This window comes from Doryrhamphus excisus, chromosome 1, assembly GCF_030265055.1.
Source record: "Doryrhamphus excisus isolate RoL2022-K1 chromosome 1, RoL_Dexc_1.0, whole genome shotgun sequence".
Taxonomy (NCBI): domain Eukaryota; kingdom Metazoa; phylum Chordata; class Actinopteri; order Syngnathiformes; family Syngnathidae; genus Doryrhamphus; species Doryrhamphus excisus.
The window spans coordinates 23523093-23542692 of NC_080466.1; the positions used below are offsets into that span (position 1 = coordinate 23523093).

The 19600-nt window shown below is 41.8% G+C and overlaps 1 protein-coding gene across 2 annotated transcripts; it reads left to right on the forward strand.

Moving 5' to 3' along the window:
- Positions 1 to 309: 309 nt before the first annotated feature.
- On the forward strand, positions 310 to 18803 carry bbs4 (Bardet-Biedl syndrome 4). Of its 2 annotated transcripts, XM_058078943.1 has the most exons (17): positions 376 to 417; positions 1011 to 1114; positions 1340 to 1382; positions 5872 to 5951; positions 7047 to 7110; positions 7283 to 7394; positions 7514 to 7586; positions 8061 to 8114; positions 8210 to 8337; positions 11412 to 11466; positions 11578 to 11646; positions 11835 to 11987; positions 14332 to 14503; positions 14616 to 14685; positions 14773 to 14917; positions 14995 to 15199; positions 16434 to 18803. In XM_058078943.1, the coding sequence occupies exons 3-17, from the start codon at positions 1346 to 1348 to the stop codon at positions 16574 to 16576; spliced, it is 1560 nt and encodes a 519-aa protein (XP_057934926.1). In that variant the 5' UTR covers positions 376 to 417; positions 1011 to 1114; positions 1340 to 1345; the 3' UTR covers positions 16577 to 18803. The 2 variants fall into 2 exon arrangements, with proteins under 2 accessions (XP_057934925.1, XP_057934926.1); XM_058078942.1 differs by lacking the exon at positions 1011 to 1114 and having other exon boundaries at positions 310 to 417.
- Positions 18804 to 19600: the final 797 nt, after the last annotated feature.

A 19600-nucleotide genomic window follows, 5' to 3' on the forward strand; every position in this document is an offset into this window, starting at 1 on the left:
AAGCTGGAAGAGACCAATTGTTTTCTCAAATGTTTCGTTAATGTCCAGGTCACAGCCAGTCTAGAGGGCTCTTTGGAGAATACCCCTTGGTCTTGGCCACTGTCCTCTTTATTTACAACCAGCGTTACACATACCTGTCTTCGTTCTGGGGGAACTTCAAAACTGACAAATCTGGTCTTTTGCACCGTCTATGACAACAGTTAATGGCTGAGCAGTGTACCGACGACATGTTTACAATGCTATATTTCTGATTCTGCTCACCATAATGGCGGCCAAACCCGCGCAGGGCATACTACGGAGGGGGCGGTGACGTTAATATCCAGGTCCACTCCACTTCCGCATTCCACGCTTGTATCCATGGAAACAGCTTGTAGAGTTTAGTACTCCAAGATGGCGGACGTGGAGAACGACACAGTGGTGAGTCCCAAAACATAACCTCTCCCTTTTTGTTTGACTTCACACAAGCCGCTCAAGCAAGTGTTTTCGCCCTTGTTTAATATATGGAAAGTTTTGCTTGCGTATGTCGAGTGAATGATTTTAACCGGGCGGTGTAATCCAAGCTAAGTCGGAGCTAAGTTCATTATCCCACAGCTCGCAGAAATGTACATTGCAACGTCTTTAATCCTACACTGACAGTGTCAACAGGACAACAGTTAGAAGCGCATTCTATGTGTTGATTATGTATACTTGAAAATAGAGTATGTCACATTGTAGGTACAATGGAAATACCCACTGATTACTGCCATACGGATGCCCTTATATAGCTAGGGGCGCTTTGATGATATCGTCGTGTCGCAGTTGACTAGCGCTCATTGCATAGATAACATTGGTGTACATATGACAGCATATCATAGCATTTACCTAATACCATACAAATATGAGCGTAGCATCCTGATTGGATGATTTGAAAGTGCTTTCTCCTAACCTTGCTGAAAATGTTAGATATTTTGAAATTGAAAAATGTAATGAGGAAAAAAAAACAACAGGTTGCTTACTTCAATCTTATCAAGAATGGCAGCAGAGTCAAACAGTTTTGCCACGAGGCGCCACGCTGAACTTCCGGTGACCAGCATGAGTATGAAGCGGAAACAGCACACACCTGCTTGTATTGAGGGTACATTCACACTGTACACTGATTACTTTGCATTGCATCAAAGTTTCTTCAGTGGTGTCCTACGAAAAGAATAAAAACTATTTGCAGAAATGTGAGGGCTGTATTCACTTTAGTGACAAGCTCTATATGTCAAAATCAAACGTTTCCACTGTGAATCAACCGCAAATGAGCACACTCTTTCAACAACTTTGTTTTGTGTTTTGTCCTTATATGTCATTATTTCAGCTCCCGATGGCCTCACAAATCAAGAAACGTCAAGCACCCAAAGGTAAAATCAACACATAACCGGGTGTGTAGATCAATGTACGGAATTATTATTTAGTTACATCTTTGCCCAAATATTCCACTTCATGACGATCTATGGATTGAGGCTACTGAAAGTATGTGAAGATAATTGTCCTGCAGAGGTCACCCTCATCCTTCTTTTAAGGGGGCTTGCAATGGAGCCCATGCATTTAGATCATTCTTTGCACAGAAATGGACTAGTTGACAAATTGTAAGAATTACATTTTTTTTTACTGCTGGATTAATCATGTTTCGACCATAGTTAACTCATAATTAATCACAGACGGTTTTATCTACAATAAGTAGGGATGTAAATCTCTTTGTGGTAATCACTTTATACTCATCTCTTTATACAAGTTTAAATAATAAAAACTATAAATAAAATAAAAAAAACAGAACAATTTGATACAATATGATTCAACGATTACATTTGTCAATGTAGACGTTCATCTTACATTATAAAATAAAGACGCGTATAAAAGTGTCATTCTCAAGCTACTTTCATTCATTCATTCATTTTCTAATGCTTATCCTCATGAGGGTCGTGGAGGGTGCTGGAGCCTATCCCAGCCGTCTTCGGGCGAGAGGCGGGGTACACCCTGGACTGGTGGCCAGCCAATCACAGGGCACATATAGACAAACAACCATTCACACTCACATTCATACCTATGGACAATTTGGAGTGGCCAATTAACCTAGCATGTTTTTGGAATGTGGGAAGAAACCAGAGTACCCGGGAAAACCCACGCATGCACGGGGAGAACATGCAAACTCCACACAGAGATGGCCTAGGGTGGGATTGAACTCCGGTCTCCTAGCTGTGAGCCTGCGTGCTCACCACTCAACCGCCGTGCAACCCAGAGTATTTTCAAATGTGGAACATTTTCACATTTTGGAAATATGAGCCATTGTTTTATTCCAAAAATAAAATCTACTTGGGAAGTCCCACAATTTTTGCATGTTTAATGCAGGCGGTATTTTTGTCAATGTTATATAAATAATCCTAATTATCATTTAATTGTCTTCTTAGTCCACCCTCGGCCATCTCTGTGTGGAGTTTGCATGTTCTCCCCGTGCATGCGTGGGTTTTCTCCGGGTACTCCGGTTTCCTCCCCCATTCCAAAAACATGCTAGGTTAATTGGCCACTCCAAATTGTCCATAGGTATGAATGTGAGTGTGAATGGTTGTTTGTCTTTATGTGCCCTGTGATTGGCTGGCCACCAGTCCAGGGTGTACCCCGCCTCATGCCCGAAGACAGCTGGGATAGGCTCCAGCACCCCCGACCCTCGTGTGGAAAAAGCGGTAGAAAATGAATGAATGAATGAATGTCTTCTTAGTCAGCTTTCTTTTAGCACCCAATATTGGCATCAACCCCAAAAATTCTAATTATGGGACATTCCACTGCATTAGTACCATTTGCTTGTTGTAACGCTCTCAAAATCTTCCATTTGTCTTTTTTCAACTCAAACTCTGATAATAGGCATATTCAACTAGCGTATTTTTACCGTACCGCAAACTTTATTTTCTTGTTCAACATGAACTCACACTCGTAACTGCAACCAAAGGAGAGCCAAAACTAAATGGTTCTTCCTACTGCATGAACCGTTCGGGTGGAAACACCCTCAACTACAGTTCCGGGGTGAATAATTGTATGTACCAACCCCCTAGAAGCAAAACAGTGAGTTTAGTTAGACTTTATTTTACTATATACAATAAACTCAACAGGATTTTTAATTAATCTTCTCCCACAAATCCATAAATCATCTTCTGTATCTGAATTGACTAGCTGGGCAATTTCATCATCAAACAAGCCGGGTTCCCTCTCATCATTGTCGGAGTCAGTCTCGTTGTCAGGTGGCTGTTCAGCTATGATTCTCAAAGGCAACAATTACAGCAGATACCTTAGCCCCAGCGTCCGCAATCCATTCACATATGGTGGCGTAACTCGCCCGGCGCGGCCTCCGTGTTTGCCGTCTTTCATCCATTGGTCTCACGCCTCTCGCAACTTCACATGGTGTTCCCCGCGACCCCCCAGGGGGTGCCGCCCCACTATTTGAATAGCACAGGCCAACACTAAAGTGTGAATTTTAACTGAATAGTTTTTTTGTTGTTTTTTTTCAGTAGATTATAAGTTGACATAAGCGGTAACACAAATATAAAATTTCTGACGAATTTAAATGATTACGGTAAATTCTGGTGTAAGCCACTACTTCAACTTTGAACCCTGGGTTTACACAGCGGTGCTATTATTGCTAATTTCCAGTCTTGTGACATCTCTTTTACTTTACTGGTGTAGGAGGTCAATACATCTAACAGGACAAAAGCATAACAGTCTGACACCAACACAAAACCCATCACACGGTAACTTGACACTCAAATGTGTACCTGAGAAATATATATACATATTTACCAATATGAGTTTAAATGAGTCCATTGCATTTGAGCAACACATTCATTTGGGTGCTGCAATGATGTCAGCCCCCCTGGATTCTGTGCTCCTTTGGTGCATCGAGGCAGCATTGCAGTGCCATCCACCATTTTCTATGCTGCTTGTCCTCTGCAGTAGTGCATTATGAGTAGATGTTAAACTAGCTGCTGTTTGTTACTTTGTTACATTGAGTAATGACCTCCTGCAACTTCAATGGGTTGGCAAGCTGGTTGTGAGTTAGCTCATGATTGCCTTCTGTCAAATAAAGAGGTGCCTGGCCCTCACAGACTGGTGCACGCCACAATATGTCATTTTATGTCGTGGACACATGCGGCATGTACACCGGTGCTGCTTATATGGTATGTGAACAAATCTGTTTTTTTCCTCTGAATTCATTGGGTGTAGCTTATACACCGGAATTGATGGTATATTTCATGGTGAAGTTTAATTTTAGGAAACGGGGGAAGGCAACACATGTCTAGTGTTCAAGGTAGTTTGAAATGAATCTTTTATATATGCTGTCTATTGTAGGTAAAATATGTAGCTATTCGTATTTTATGTTGCCTTTGTACATTTTAATTCCTGGGGGCACAAATGAAACTGATTAAATGCCAACATTGACAATGCCATTCACATTCACATATGTAAAAGAAAAATTCATATGTCCTGTATAAAATAAGGTCACAGCTTCTGAAATGTTGAAGTTTTGCCATTTCTGTGACGTTCAGAACTAAAACCATGTCTATGTCATTTGAGTTGGTCCAAATACGTCTTAATTACAAGCATTACAGAAATGAGATGTCATGAGTTTTCCTGGTACAGCTTGACTTATACTTCATCATATTTTCCATGACTTTCTCCCATGGTGTCTTTTGATCTCAGCATGAGGCCCGTCTGCTCTTCTTCCCCATTAGTAGACAGGCGGAGCACATACACAAGACTGTTCAGATGTAACAATGCTAGAACTGCACCACGTTTGGGATAAAGTTTTTCACAAGACTATTTTTAGGAGACTCCATGCTGTGCCCTCTTTCCCTGCAACTCTTATTTATTCATACACTACTTGAAGGAAGACATGTGAAATATGCACTCCGCCCGATGTTGTTAGTGGACGAGGGGATGCTGGGCCACATCTGAAAGACCGAGACAAGAATACGATTGCAGTCTCAGCAGGAAGAAAGCGGATTAGGTCACTCCAAATAGGACCATTCCCAATCTTGACCCAGTGAGTGGTGTTTGAAGCTGGAGAGGATTTCTGTGAAGAACTTGGAAGAGAGCCCATTTTAGTGTCAAAGCAAAGGAGCGCTTCTTGAAGCGCTGACATTGAAGCAGAAGGGAGATTTTGTGTAATTCACACTGTTCTTCCAAAGGCAGTCATTAACTTAAAGCCTAACGCTTCCGTTCACAGTGCTGCTAGTTTTATTTTTAGACTTCAAGGGAGGTAGTAGATGCAAGATTTGTTTCGATATGAATTTGACTTATTTGATTGTAAAGTAAAAAATAGCCTTTGCTGGAAAGACTATTTGGACCTGAGGGCACCTTGCCCTTTCTAATAATGGTTGCTCTTTCATCCCATCCTGTATTCTTTGCTGTGTCACAAGCTCCTGACTTGTGATGGACATTGTTGCCCAGGCAACAAGCAGTCTGTTTCTACCTGCTGAAGCATTAAAAGGCTCATGAAAGCGTTCATAAAAAAATTGCATTATTGTGGATTAGTAACGGTGCGTTAGCATCTGCAGTATGCTAACTGTCAGATTGCCTTCACAAGGGTGGTGGATTATTTATTCATCAGACAAATTAGAAGTGTATGAATTGCAAATTGTCTCAAAGAGAGCGAGCTGAGCGGTGGGGGGTGGGAGCTGAGACTGGCAGTGGGCCATGTGGCTTTGGCTCAGAGACATAATAATGACTGCAAAAAGGAGCGCACACTCAGAATAAATCAGTCAACCGTCGAAAAAAACATGACATGAATGGAAAATGTTAGGATCTTCACAGTAGCCGACATTTACAGTTCTAGTCATTTTATCCTATGCCGTCTTTCAGGACCAGAGCTTCCTATTGTGGAGAGGAGAAACTGGCTAATTCACCAGCACTATATTCGTAAAGATTATGAAATCTGTAAGGTAAGGCATTGTTTTTATGGTTTGTTTTGCCCTGTCTACCATATACTATACTACTTCTACTACAATACTATGTACATGTGCATCATTGGAATGTGCAGGTCAACTGTCAGAATTAGGGATGAGCATATACACCACTATCTGTATCTGTTCAACCATCTAAATGATCTGTATCCTTACTTGGGCATAAACCGGAAGTGGGTGTGGTTTAACAGGAAGTGGTCGGGATTTCATTCTGTACATTATTTTCTATCTGAAATTGACATAGATTGATCAGAACTTTCTATATGTATTGTTCATGATTCAGCTATACGTATGTCTACAGTGTGTGTGTGTGTGTGTGTGTGTGTGTGTGTGTAAGTGATTCTTGAGACTTTATTCTAACATTGTAAAATGGGAAATAATCTGTCAAGCTTTGTTGACTGTATTTTTCTCAAAAGCAGCGCGTTCAGTACTACAAGCAGTTTTCCAACTGACAAAGAAAAGAAAAACACCATCAGTGACTGATGCACCATCGTGCCTGTCTTGTCAAAAACACTGTGTATTTTATTAAACAAGTTTAAGATTGCAAGCTGCATACAACGTATTGAGAGGGGTGTACTATTTACTATTTTATGCCAGCCTTCAATGCATGGACAAATTTACAAAGTAAGTTTACAAAGTAACTTTAGATATAAACCAAAATAGTGGTGAGCTCAAGAAAACTTAACAAAGTGGAGGCATTGTAACAAACGGTGGGCCGTTTTAAACTTCCCAATTGGACCTTGTACGCGAATGAGGCACCGCTGAGGTACACTGTGTCTGCTGCTTACACAGTCGGTCTCGGGAGAGGCAGTCAGTGTGTGTGTGACTTGCCAATCACAGCATGAAGAGTGACTAGATAATGAGCATTTCCTTTATACACAAATACGGATAATGACGAAATGTACTTGTTTCATACTTGTACCTGGCAAAAATGGATTATCCATATCCCAGTATCCGGCTCATCCCTTGCCTGAATATTTAAAGTACTTTAGCAATAACAATTGCTTGCATACTTACAGTGGTGTAATCATCATTTTACCTTAGGATTCACTTGTATTTATACTCTTCTTGTAGGTAATCATTAAAGAGCAGCTGCAGGAGACCAATGGAATGTGTGAATATGCCATATATGTCCAAGGTGAGCGGGAGCATAACACAACAACATCAAATAAAGTACTGTATCTAAGATGTATCTAAGAAACTTGATCACCAGGATGTGCTGACATGCTCCTCTTTGGACCGTTTGCTGTTCCTAAGATATTTAATGTGCTTTTTTGTGCATTTTTTTGTCTTTCTTTTACTTGGTACAGCACTAATCTTGCGTCTCGAGGGCAAGATCCAACAATCCCTGGAGCTATTTCAGAGCTGTGCCATCCTTAATCCCAGCAGTGCTGACAATCTGAAACAAGTGGCCAGATCTCTGTGAGTTAGCGCCAGTGTGGATGATGTCATTGACAATTTAGCATTACTAATACTTAGAGAGTTGTAAGAATGCTATGTTGAAGACAGGAACAGTCATATGGATTATGTTTTTCTTGTAGGTTTTTACTGGGAAAGCACAAAGCAGCCATTGAATTCTACCATGAAGCTGCTCGACTTAATGAGAAAGACTGGGTAAAGCAAAACACAGTACTTGATGTAGCAGATAATATCACACGTTACTTTTTTGTAAATGTTCATAAGGGTTAAACGGCATTTGCAACATTTCTTTCAGATCTCCCCATTTTTAGAAATCCAAACTTCCACACTCACCCTCAGTTGAATCCTGTTTTATCAAAGAGCATCTGCACCGTTAGCCTTGCCAAACTATTCAGAGCCGTTTTATAGTGATGCATACTCAGTTTGTTGAATCAGATCCATGAACTTCACAGCACACAATTTTAAAAAACTGTTTACCAGCCTGATGGCTCCTTCCAGGCACAATATTCATAAAATGAGCTCCACTCACCAACTACAAATATGCACACAATGTCACATCATGTGATGCACATCATCATCATTTAACACTGTTTTCCGATGTTTTTTGGAATCAGGATTAAGAATGATCCTTTATATTCCCTTGTCAAATATGCCTTTTCCTCCTATCAGGAGATCAGTCACAATCTGGGAGTGTGCTATTTCTTCATCAAGGACTTCAAACACGTGAGTATTCCGATCAAACCACTGTTTAAGCACAGATTTCAACATCCCCATTACATTTTTATGTTTACATTTTAACATTTTATCTTGTCTGCCAGGCTGAGGAGCAGCTCAACATAGCTCTCCAGTTAAACAAACACGACAAGACTTACATGATGCTTGGGCGGGTCCATTTGCTGGCTGGTGACACCGACAAAGCCATTGATGTTTACAAAAGGGCAGTGGAGTAAGTTGACCTCAATTTTGTGTTAATTATTTTGTATTGGATAATCCAACCACACATTTTGGGGGAATTTTGCCCAGGAGACAAGAGGACATTGTCTTTCCCTTTTTTGTGTGCTCTAGATAGCAGCCTCGTGCTGGCAGTTTTTCACAACTTTTGCCTCGTCTGCCTGTGAAAAAAAAATTCCAAAATGTGCCAACAACAGTTCATTTACCTGCAGTGACCTGCTGATGGAAATAGTGTTAGTTGCTATGCACTCTCAGCAATCACTACGCCTAGAAAAGAAGCTTCAGTCATGCTTAAAATGATCAAAATACTGTAAGTTCTACTGTAAGTTCTACTGTAAGTGACATGTTGTCCTGAATGTGCCTGTTACTGCATGGTTACATGCATATGAAGCATGCATATAAAAGGTGGAGGGCTGACTAGGGCTTCATAGGTGAATCCTCATTACTTGCATTGTTAGTGAAAAACCCCCAGCATGAGGCTGCCATCGACAATACACAGCAAAAGGAGTGACGTGTGTTACTCAGTGAAAAGCCATACAACTCACAGGAAGAACGTCCAAACTCCACACAGAGATGCCCAAACAGAGGTACCAACCCAGATGTTCCAAATCTCCTGACTGTGTGGCCAAAATGCTAACCACTAGGCACCTGTGCAGCCCACTGAACTAAATGTAAATATAAAATAAATTGTATTTTAGTTTTTGACAAAATAAAGCCATGGTATGTAGTATTCTACACTGGTCACTAGGTATCAGAACTGTTACTGTCATGTTCGGTGAGACACACAAGCACCAGACTTAATCGCAAGAACAACAGCCTTTGATCTATGCGCCTTAACCTCGTTAGGGTCGCGGGGATGTGCTGGAGCCAATCCCAGCTGACTTTGGCCGAGAGGCGGGGTACACCCTGGAGTGGCGCAATTACAATAATATAATAATCATAATAATACCATAGTCTACTTTACGGCCGTAATGCACTCCAAGCTGAAACTCAAGTCTGAACTCCCTATGGTCCACACATCCGGAACCCATTTATTGGAAAACACACAAGCACCAGTCTCACTTATGTCTTAAATGGCTTTTCTCTGATGATGGGGGTTTATGGCGAAAGTGGCTCAACCAAGCCAGGCCTAATGCTCAAGATGCAACTCAAGAAAACCTCAATTCTGCTTCCGCTGAAAAGTGAAGCAACCCCAGTCAGTCATCTTTATACGAGATGAGAAAGTAATTATGGTATTAAGGAGCATTATGAGGACTTCCTAGAGATTATGAATGCTAAAGGCAAGATTGTTGCCACCAGTAGAGCAAGGAAGGATCACTGGCATGCCAGTATGCAGTGTGTGAATGCGCAGTTTAAAGGTGACCTATTATGCTCATTTTTCGACCCTTTGTATTGAGTTGTGGCCTCCTATAGAGCAGCTACACACAATAACTCGAACAGAAAACCTTTTAAATTTGCGCCTATTCCGGCTGTATTTCTTCGGATTTGCTTCCAGGCAAAACGGTCTGTTTTAATTTATTCCACCCACGGCCCGCCTCTGGGCACGCCCACTTTGCTGTGACTGGTCCCAAAGTGCTTCCTAACTACAAACAAAGTCCACATTCTAACATAGTGGGTATAGGAATTGATAACAAATAAATGAATAAAGTGTTTAGAGAGCTAATTGAAAAGTGTTTAAGGGCGAATGTCGGCTCATGATCTACTGGCTGGAGACCCCTGACTTACCGTGGATGAACTCAGAGTGGTAACGTAGCATCGCTTGCGTGTGGGGCTCAGGAGAAGACGAATGTCTGGCAACCTCGCTCTATGCATGTTCAAAAAAACAGTCCCGTGTGAAATTGTGTTGACAGATGAAAATACCATGCTTTTTGCAACCGAGCGTTCTGAGCCATCCCAAACATCTTTCAGGGCTCACTTCCTAATACGCAAACATCATTATCTGAAACTTTGGCATCATTTAACACCAGAATACAACATTCTAACTACATTTATAGGTCAGAAAAGTGGAAAAAGCATAATAGGTCCCCTTTAATACCAAGTATACCCATCTTTGCATTTATCAACACACACCATTACATTACAACTTTTACACATAACACTTATTGATTACAAAAGAAATTAAATTGGAGCAACACCTATATTTTCATGAAATATTTTTCAAATGCTGTATCTTGCTGATGATAAAACAAGTGTTTTATTGCAGTTAATTGATGCCTCAGAGTTTTTATACCCACTAAACTCGCTTTGTCATATGACCCTCATCGTCTATTATATTGGGTAATATGAGCGTGAAGGTGACTATAGGGGTGCTATTTAATGTCTAGAGTGCTCTAATAATGTTAAAAAAACATATTTAGAAGGTTGTAAACAGGTTTTCTATGCTCTAACTACAAAAATCTGCCATTTATGAATGAAAAATCCGAAATCAGGGTTGTTCTTTTTTTAAAGTCTGGGTTGGAGGGATAGTTACATTATGACTGTAGTATTATGTAGCTGCTGTCTCACCAGTATGTAAGTAGTATGTACGCAGTATGTACGTATGTAGTATGTACGCAGTATGTACGTAGTATGTACGTAGTATGTACTAGAACTATGTACTTTCAAACAAATTTGTGTGACACAACTAATGTTTTCAATTATTTGATATCGTCTTTTAGTCTGCAGTATCACATTCAGCCAAGCCCCTTCTTTGACCCGGAGGGCCTTTTTCACCTCTGTCTAAACTTGGTTCATTTCCCCCTCTATTCATTCACATGTTGAATATTTAAACATGAGACGTCGGTGTAAACAACATAATGACATCCATGTCATGGAGCTCATTATAGCGACCTCCTGGTGGCAGGAAATGAATTAATCAAGTGCTGCAATACTGGTACGGCTGAAATGAGACGTACCGCAGTGAGTTTCATTCAAACACGTATGGGCCTGCGTTTATATAGTGTTGTAATGAATATGCCACCATTATGCTGAATCAGATAGTGATCGAATATCAAGTATGTTTGCTGAAGAGTAAGCCCAGTTAGTATGGAGAATAACAGGCATTGATGATGTTTCTCATTCTCCTTTCAGATTCTCTCCAGAGAATACAGAACTCCTCACAACTCTTGGTCTCCTCTTTCTTTCTGTAGGTTAAATTGTTCAAATTCATGACATCAAGCTTCAGTTCAGTTTTTGTATTTTTGTGTCTTGTACAAAAAGGAGTGGCTAAACGGTTATCTGTGTTCATCTTTTGAAGCTTGGGAAATACCAAAAAGCTTTTGAACACCTTGGAAATGCCCTGACGTTTGACCCCAACAATTATAAGGTATCTACACGCACACACACACCTATCCCCCCCACACACATTGTCTTTGTTTTACTGTCAACCTACCTGATAGCAACGCATTGAATCATTTCAAATGAAAAGGTCATGTGGCTGTGCTCCAACTTTCATCCTTTTTCAAAGGGCGCATCTTCCTCTAATACCTCGCTAATGATTGTTTTCTTTTGCAGGCCATCCTGGCTGCAGGCAGCATGATGCAGACCCACGGGGACTTTGATGTGGCAATGAACAAGTACCGCGTGGCAGCATGTGCCGTGCCTGAAAGCCCCCCCCTCTGGAACAACATCGGCATGTGCTTCTTTGGCAAAAAGAAATATGTTGCTGTAAGGAATATTTTTGGGGAATTATCTTGTTCTCAACACTCTCTTTATATAATCCGTAACAATGGGATACTTCTTGAGTATTATTTACATATTTTATGAGTAGGACAGTTAGGATGATATTTTGAACTTTATATCAGCTGTGAACAGCCAGCTCACTGTTCTTACTTCTGCACTAAATATAGATTAGGATTCTAATCTTTATATGAAAGCAGTTTATTGTATGGAGCCCATACATTTTATACTAGATTTGTCATGTGCTGTATTCATGAAATATGTGTGATCTGTGTCGCTCCATCAGCAGCATTAAAAAGCCAATCCCTCATGGAGATCCATCCCACAATGTAAACATCAGCTCAGGCTTTTTAGTTGAGATTTAAGGTGGTTATTTTCCAGAGTCAAAGACGACACTTTGATGTCAGGATTTATTACATGTTCATTATATTTATGTGTTTGAAGTATGAAAACATGGTTTACATTCCCCTGCTCAACTACTCAGGTTCTATGAATACATTGACACTTCACGTTCATTTTAGAGATTGGGTTGATACCACTGACAGAGACTGATCTGCATAACGTAAAGATTGTAGCCCTGATTCTTTGTTCTTTGAAATGACAGATTTGTCCACACAGCTGCCTTCTTGGCCAGATGTTTTCATAGTAATAGTCTAATAGTATTCTCAGTGCGTTCTCACTGCAATGAATCGACAGTTCAGTTCAATTGACCGTTCACTTCTCAGAGAAGCCTTACCTTTGTGATGGCACAGAGGAGCTGGCTTGCTTATATAGATTCATAGTTGGGAAGCACTTTGGGTGTGTGACCAATCACAGCGAAGTGGGCATGCCTGGAATAAATTAAAACAGACTGTTTTGGCAGGAAGAACAAATCAAAGGAAATACAGTTGGAATAGGCGCAGATTCTGAAAAATGTAATACTTTTTCTGTGCGAGTTCGATTCCATCTCTGTGTGGAGTTTGCATGTTCTCCCCGTGCATGCGTGGGTTTTCTCCGGGTACTCCGGTTTCCTCCCACATTCCAAAAACATGCTAGGTTAATTGGCCACTCCTAATTGTCCATAGGTATGAATGTGAGTGTGAATGGTTATCTATATGTGCCCTGTGATTGGCTGGCCACCAGTCCAGGGTGTACCCCGCCTCTCGCCCCAAGACAGCTGGGATAGGCTCCAGCACCCCCGCAACACTCGTGAGGATAAGCGGTAGAAATGAATGACTGACTGAAGGTCCCCTTTAAGGTAGGGGAATGCCCCAAACAAAATTGGTTTCACACACTCGTGGTGCAAAACACCAGTCATGAAAATACAGTGGGTTGAGGCAACAATCATCTTCATTAATATTCCATTCATTTGTAACAAGTCATGGTTGCACCTGGAACCAAAGGTTTTGTCATTTATTATAAGAGATGAAAGGGCAGCGTTGTTTGTGATCAGTAGATGGTGTCACAGGCCTCCCCTTCATTTCCCAGATGGTTTCTTAATTGTGATGTAGATGGCCTCCCTTTCCTAACATCTATACAGTATCTTAACAACTGTCACTTTGCCCCACAGACAAGTGAAATCATAATTTTTTTTCAGCCGTGCCTCTATCTTAGATGATAAATATTTAGAATCCTGCACCATCCTCTCACACTCCAGCTGTCCTGTAGTATCTAGTCTTTGAGCATGAACTAATGAAGCCCGCACAGATGAGACAACCTTAACGGCCCGGTTGTGTTTGATAGTAATGGCCTGCAAATACTGTAACCTGGATGAATGAAAATATTTACAGACACACTTAAATGGATTTTCTATTTGCATGCAGAGCATAACCCACCACCAGCTCAATGGCCATGGTGTAGGGTTGCAATGTGACGGAAAACCATCATGTGAAGAAATCTAACTGTGAATTTAGGAAATATTCCAAAACACTAACTCTAAATCATTTTGGGTCCTCTCTGCTTTAACGACCCCTATTGCATAGCAGGGAGAAATGCACGGTGCATGGAAGTCTTTGCCTCAATAACCGTTCAGTACCTGCGCTCTGTGGATTGGACTGATGGATGTGCCGTGCAGTGAATTTGCATAAAATGTTGGTTTTTTTTTACATAATTGGCTGTCAGCTCTTTTCCAAGAGTCTTCATCTAAACATGTTTTTTGTTTTTGTTTTAATAACTGGGTGATATTGATTTGTAATGGTAGCGCTTGCATTCTCCCAAGTTTGAGGCATAACCGGGATGCTATTTTCCCCCAACATTGACAGACAGTCCCTGTATTTTTTGACATAATATTTTCTGACTATACTCCCATCCATCAGCTACTGAAAGTGCACACTCATGCTATGTTCTTTGGCAGGCAATCAGCTGCCTGAAGCGTGCCCACTACTTGTCTCCTTTTGACTGGAAAGTGTTGTACAACCTGGGGCTGGTACACCTGACCATGCAGCAGTACGCTTCCGCTTTCCATTTCCTCAGCGCCGCCATCAACCTGAGCCCTCGACTGGGCGAGCTGTACATGCTGCTGGCAGGTACTGACACATAGTACTGTATATCCATAGTTTGATATATTATACTGTTGTTGTTATATTGCACACGCCTTTGATAGTATTCCAGTTACAGTTTAAGGATTGTACCTTTTAGTGGCTTTGACCAACTTGGAGGATGTGGAAAATGCCACCAGAGCCTACGAGCAAGCTGTGATTCTGGACCAGTAAGTTGTCGAATCTTCTCTGTCACACGCTCTGCGACTTGAAGAAATAAGCCTTTCATTTCTTTCCTGATGGTTTTTCTCCCACAGATCAAACCCTCTGGTCAACCTGAACTTTGCAATCTTCCTCTATAATCACGCTGACAAGAAGGGAGCACTGGATCAGTACCAGCAGATGGAGAGAAAAGTCAACACGCTGAGAGACAGCAGTAGCAACTTTGAGTTTGACACAGAGGTGCCGAAGTTCTCCTAATGTTTGGTATGAAAACCATTGCAGTGCTTTGTCTCCAAGTCTTTGCCTTCTCGTTGCAGCTCATAGACATGGCTCAGAGGATGGGAGCTGCCTTGCAGGTGACGGAGAGTGTGGTGTGGACCAAACCATCCAAAGACTCCAAGTCCAAACCAAGCTCAGGAGCAGCCACCCCAAGCCCTGGTGCCCCTCTGGGTACAAACCAAACCCTGGGTCAAGCCATGTCTTCTGCTGCGAGCTACAACAAGGGCATCCAGCTACCAACAAGTACTTCTGACCTCTGATGTCTGTCTGCTTCCCCTTTAATGTTTGATGGGGTTTCAGTTCATAGCATTCAAACCGTGATCCAGCTGCCGAGGAAACCATTCATCAATCCAAAGAGGATGGCTCTACCTCTTCATTAACACCAGCTCACTGCATAATCTTCACAGCAAAGGAATTGTGTTTTGCTGGGGGGGTGAAGGGGGACGACACAGATGTTATTTTTAATATAGCCCATTGTTCAAAGGCAGGCAGCACGGCGGACCAGTGGTTAGCACGCAGACCTCACAGCAAGGAGACCCGAGTTCAATTCCACCCTTGGCCATCTCTGTGTGGAGTTTGCATGTTCTCCCCGTGCTTGCGTGGGTTTTCTCCGGGTACTCTGGTTTCCTCCCACATTCCAAAAACATGCTAGGTTAATTGGCCACTCCAAATTGTCCATAGGTATGAATGTGAGTGTGAATGGTTGTTTGTCTATATGTGCCCTGGGATTGGCTGCCCGAACCAGTCCGGGGTGTACCCCGCCTCTCGCCCGAAGACAGCTGGGATAGGCTCCAGCACCCCCGCGACCCTCGTGAGGATAAGCGGTAGAAAATGAATGAATGAATGAATGCGTTGTTCAAAGGAAAATAAACCCATGGGTATTGTTTGGTTTCTAACTAAACTATATATTTTTTGCTATTGAATATTTTGTCTGCTACAGCCCGCATTCATTTGATGTCATGGAGAATAAAGTGATAATACACTAAGTACACAATGCATACACCCACTGGCTGCAACACATTATTGTTACACATTATTTATTGTGGTTGTAGTCTTGGGTGGTGTGAAACTGCACTCCTTTGTATTAGGAGCTGGTTCGGTTTATTTATTGATGTATTCAATCTGTCTCACAGTGTCAGAATGGAGATATTTATGATTATTACAGTCATTTATACTACACTTGTACTGTCTACAGGCTGCGTTTGTATCTGCGTACTAAAGTTGACATATTTTGAGTTGGGAAGAAATGGCATAGCTAACAGTCGTATGTTTTTAGAGAGGTTCTCATTAGAAAGGCTTAGTTCTATTTGACTAAACAGTAAAAGGAATAGTAGCAGGTAGTAAAGAGAATATTTTGCCTTATTACTGTTTGTCAGACCTTTCTGTTGGAGCGTAGTACACTGATAACTATTACTATTATTACTCCTGAATCTAAAGCAATGATTTTGAACATAAATGTATTGTTCTGTTTCCAAAGGACCCTTCACACCACTTGACCCTGATGCAGACATGAACAGTGTTCCAAAGCTGCCTTCAGATCCTCCAGGTTCCCCAGGACCAGTCCAACCAGAGGGTCCCAGACCCAAAACCTCCAAGAGGAAATCAAAGGTGGAAGAATAACACAAGGATACAAAGATAATCCACAATGGTCACTGAAAAAAATCTAAACTGACAGGATTAATACAAGATTAAAAAAATATGTATTGGAATTTCCCAAAATGCAACACACGAAAAAGCTACTGGGAGACAACTCTGACAAAAAACCTCTATCCATCCATCCATCCATCCATCCATCCATTACTTTCCGCTTTCCCGGGTGGTGGGGGCAACAGTCTCATTAAGGAAGCCAAGACTTCCTGGCCCCCGGCCACCTCCACCGGGAGAACACCGAGGCATTCCCAGGCCAGATGTGAGACATCCTCCCAGCGTGTCCTTGATCTGCCCTGGGATATTCTCCCAGCTGGGCATGCCCAGAACACCTCACCAGGGAGGCATCCAGACTAGATGCCCAAGTCACCTCAACTAGCTCCTCTCGATGTGACGGAGCAGCTCTAAATTGGTGAATGTGAGTGTGAATGGTTGTTTGTCTATATATGTGTCCTGTGATTGGCTGGTGACCGGTCCGGGGTGTACCCCGCTTCTGGCCCAAAGCCTGCTAGGGTAGGCTCCAGCATACCCCCACATCCATAGGGAGGATAAGCGACAGAGGAGGATGGATGGATTCTTGTTGGGTTTTTTTCTTTGGCCAAAGGACAGCAACAATTTCCACCACGTGCAAGTTTGGAATCTGTCACATGTTCACTCTCCTGTTGAGAAGAAAAACTCAACTTTTTTAAAACCGTGAAAAGCCGTTTGTGGTGGTCAAGTAATCATGAGGGGTAGTTACAGTATGTTGAGTTATTATACTTATTTCTTCTACACTTATATGAAGAATGTTTTTTTCCCTGCACACAAATTGTTTTGCTTAGTGATTGTATTTCTTTGTAAAGTTTATGTTTGTGGCGTAGTAACTAATGATGCTTTTCTTCCATGAAGCTGATGATAAGGTGTCTGCTGGGAAGATAAACATTGGTGCTTTGACAATCAATGTACAGTGCATCCGGAAAGTATTCACAGCGCTTCACTTTTTCCACATTTTGTCATGTTACAGCCTCATTCCAAACTGTATTAAATTAATCTCTTACCTCAAAATTCTACACAAAATACTCCATTATGACAATTTTGAATTTATTAAAAATAGAAAACTAAGAAATCACATTTACATAAGTATTCACAGCCTTTGCCATGAAGCTCAAAATTGAGCTCAGGTGCATATTTTTTCCACTGATCATCCTTGAGATCTTTCTACAGCTTAATTGGAGTCCACCTGCAGTAAATTCAGTTGATTGGACATGATTTGGAAAGGCACACACCTGTCTATATAAGGTCCCACAGTTGACTGTGCATGTCAGAGCACAAACACCAAGCATGAAGTCAAAAGAACTGTCTGTAGACCTGCGAGACAGGATTGTCTTGAGGCACAAATCTGGGGAAGGATACAGAAACATTTCTGCTGCTTTGAAGGTCCCAATGAGCACAGTGGCCTCCATTATTCGTAAATGGAAGACGTTTGGAACCACCAGGACTCTTCCTAGAGCTGGCCGGCCTTCTAAACTGAGCGATCGGGGAAGAAGGGCCTTAGTCAGGGAGGTGACCAAGGCCCCGATGGTCACTCTGTCAGAGCTCCAGCGTTCCTCTGTGGAGAGAGGAGAGCCTTCCAGAAGGACAACCATCTCTGCAGCAATCCACCAATCAGGCCTGTATGGTAGAGTGGCCAGACAAAAGCCACTCCTTAGTAAAAGGAACATGGCAGCCCGTCTGGAATTTGCCAAAAAGCACCTGAATGACTCTCAGACCATGAGAAACCAAATTCTCTGGTCTGATGAGACAAAGATTGAACTCTTTGGTGTGAATGCCAGGCGCCATGTTTGGAGGAAACCAGGCACTGCTCATCACCAGGCCAATACCATCCCTACAGTGAAGCATGGTGGTGGCAGCATCATGCTGTGGGGATGTTTTTCAGCAGCAGGAACTGGCAGACTAGTCAGGATAGAAGGAAAAATGAATGCAGCAATATATAGAGATATCCTGGATGAAAACCTGCTCCAGAGCGCTCTTGACCTCAGGCTGGGGCGAAGGTTCATTTTTCAGCAGGACAACGACCCGAAGCACACAGCCAAGATCTCAAAAGATTGGCTTCAGAACCACTCCGTGAATGTCCTGGAGTGGCCCAGCCAGAGTCCAGACTTGAATCCGATGGAACATCTCTGGACTATCCGCCAAACTGTTGCTGAAGCATGATGGCTTTTGAATGATACTTGGTCATGTTGAGGAGTCAGAAGCTCAAAGCTATAAGCAACAATTGTGTTTATTTTGTGTAACTAAGCGGTTGTGTGTGTGGCATTATAAAGTGTGCGTGCAGGCAGCAGGATGCAAATTATAAGATCACTGATGTCTGCCCTTGTCCACCACCAGTCAGCATTCCAGCCAAGTTCCGACACAGGTAGTCCGGCAAAAAACTACCAGTATCTCCTAACCACTTTTCAAGTCGCTTTTTTTCATTTATTGTCAACTCTAAAACCGACAACATTAGAAAGTGGGGTTCAACAGTGTCACCAATCACAGATTCTGGAAGATCTAAAAAGCTTTCTGTGCTGGTTACTGTGTGTGGCTGCTCTATAGGAGTCCACAACTCAATACAAAGGGCTGGAAAATGTACTTGTTTCAATCTTTTTCATTCTATTTCAAATCCTTTGTGGTGGTCTATGAAGGCAAAGATCAAGTCACTGTCCAAGTACTGTACAGTACATCCGTCGCTTTAAACAAAGATGTAAATACTTCATGCTTATAAGATGCTGTGTAAAGAAGAGTAAATATATTATATTTTATTTTATATGTTGAATGTCTTGTGTGTCTAGAATCATTTGTTTCATATTAAACTAGAAGAACAAGGTGTTTTCTTACGAACTGTGCTTATTTCTTTCAATCATTTAGAAGCAAGCAAAAGTTCTATTTTGGGCTTGCTGTCAAAGATGTATCATAATGTGGACTGGCGTCACAAAATGACCTCTATGCTTGCTGTAAGCGAAGTTATCGTGTCATTTT

What these genes read in the sequence shown, in the direction of transcription:
- bbs4 (XM_058078942.1), top strand. Translation starts at nt 391, where the DNA reads ATGGCGGACGTGGAGAACGACACAGTG. An exon ending in ACGTGGAGAACGACACAGTG is followed by an intron (nt 418 to 1,339) that starts GTGAGTCCCAAA and finishes TCATTATTTCAG; the next exon opens with CTCCCGATGGCCTCACAAAT. An exon ending in TTGACCCCAACAATTATAAG is followed by an intron (nt 11,647 to 11,834) that starts GTATCTACACGC and finishes TTTCTTTTGCAG; the next exon opens with GCCATCCTGGCTGCAGGCAG.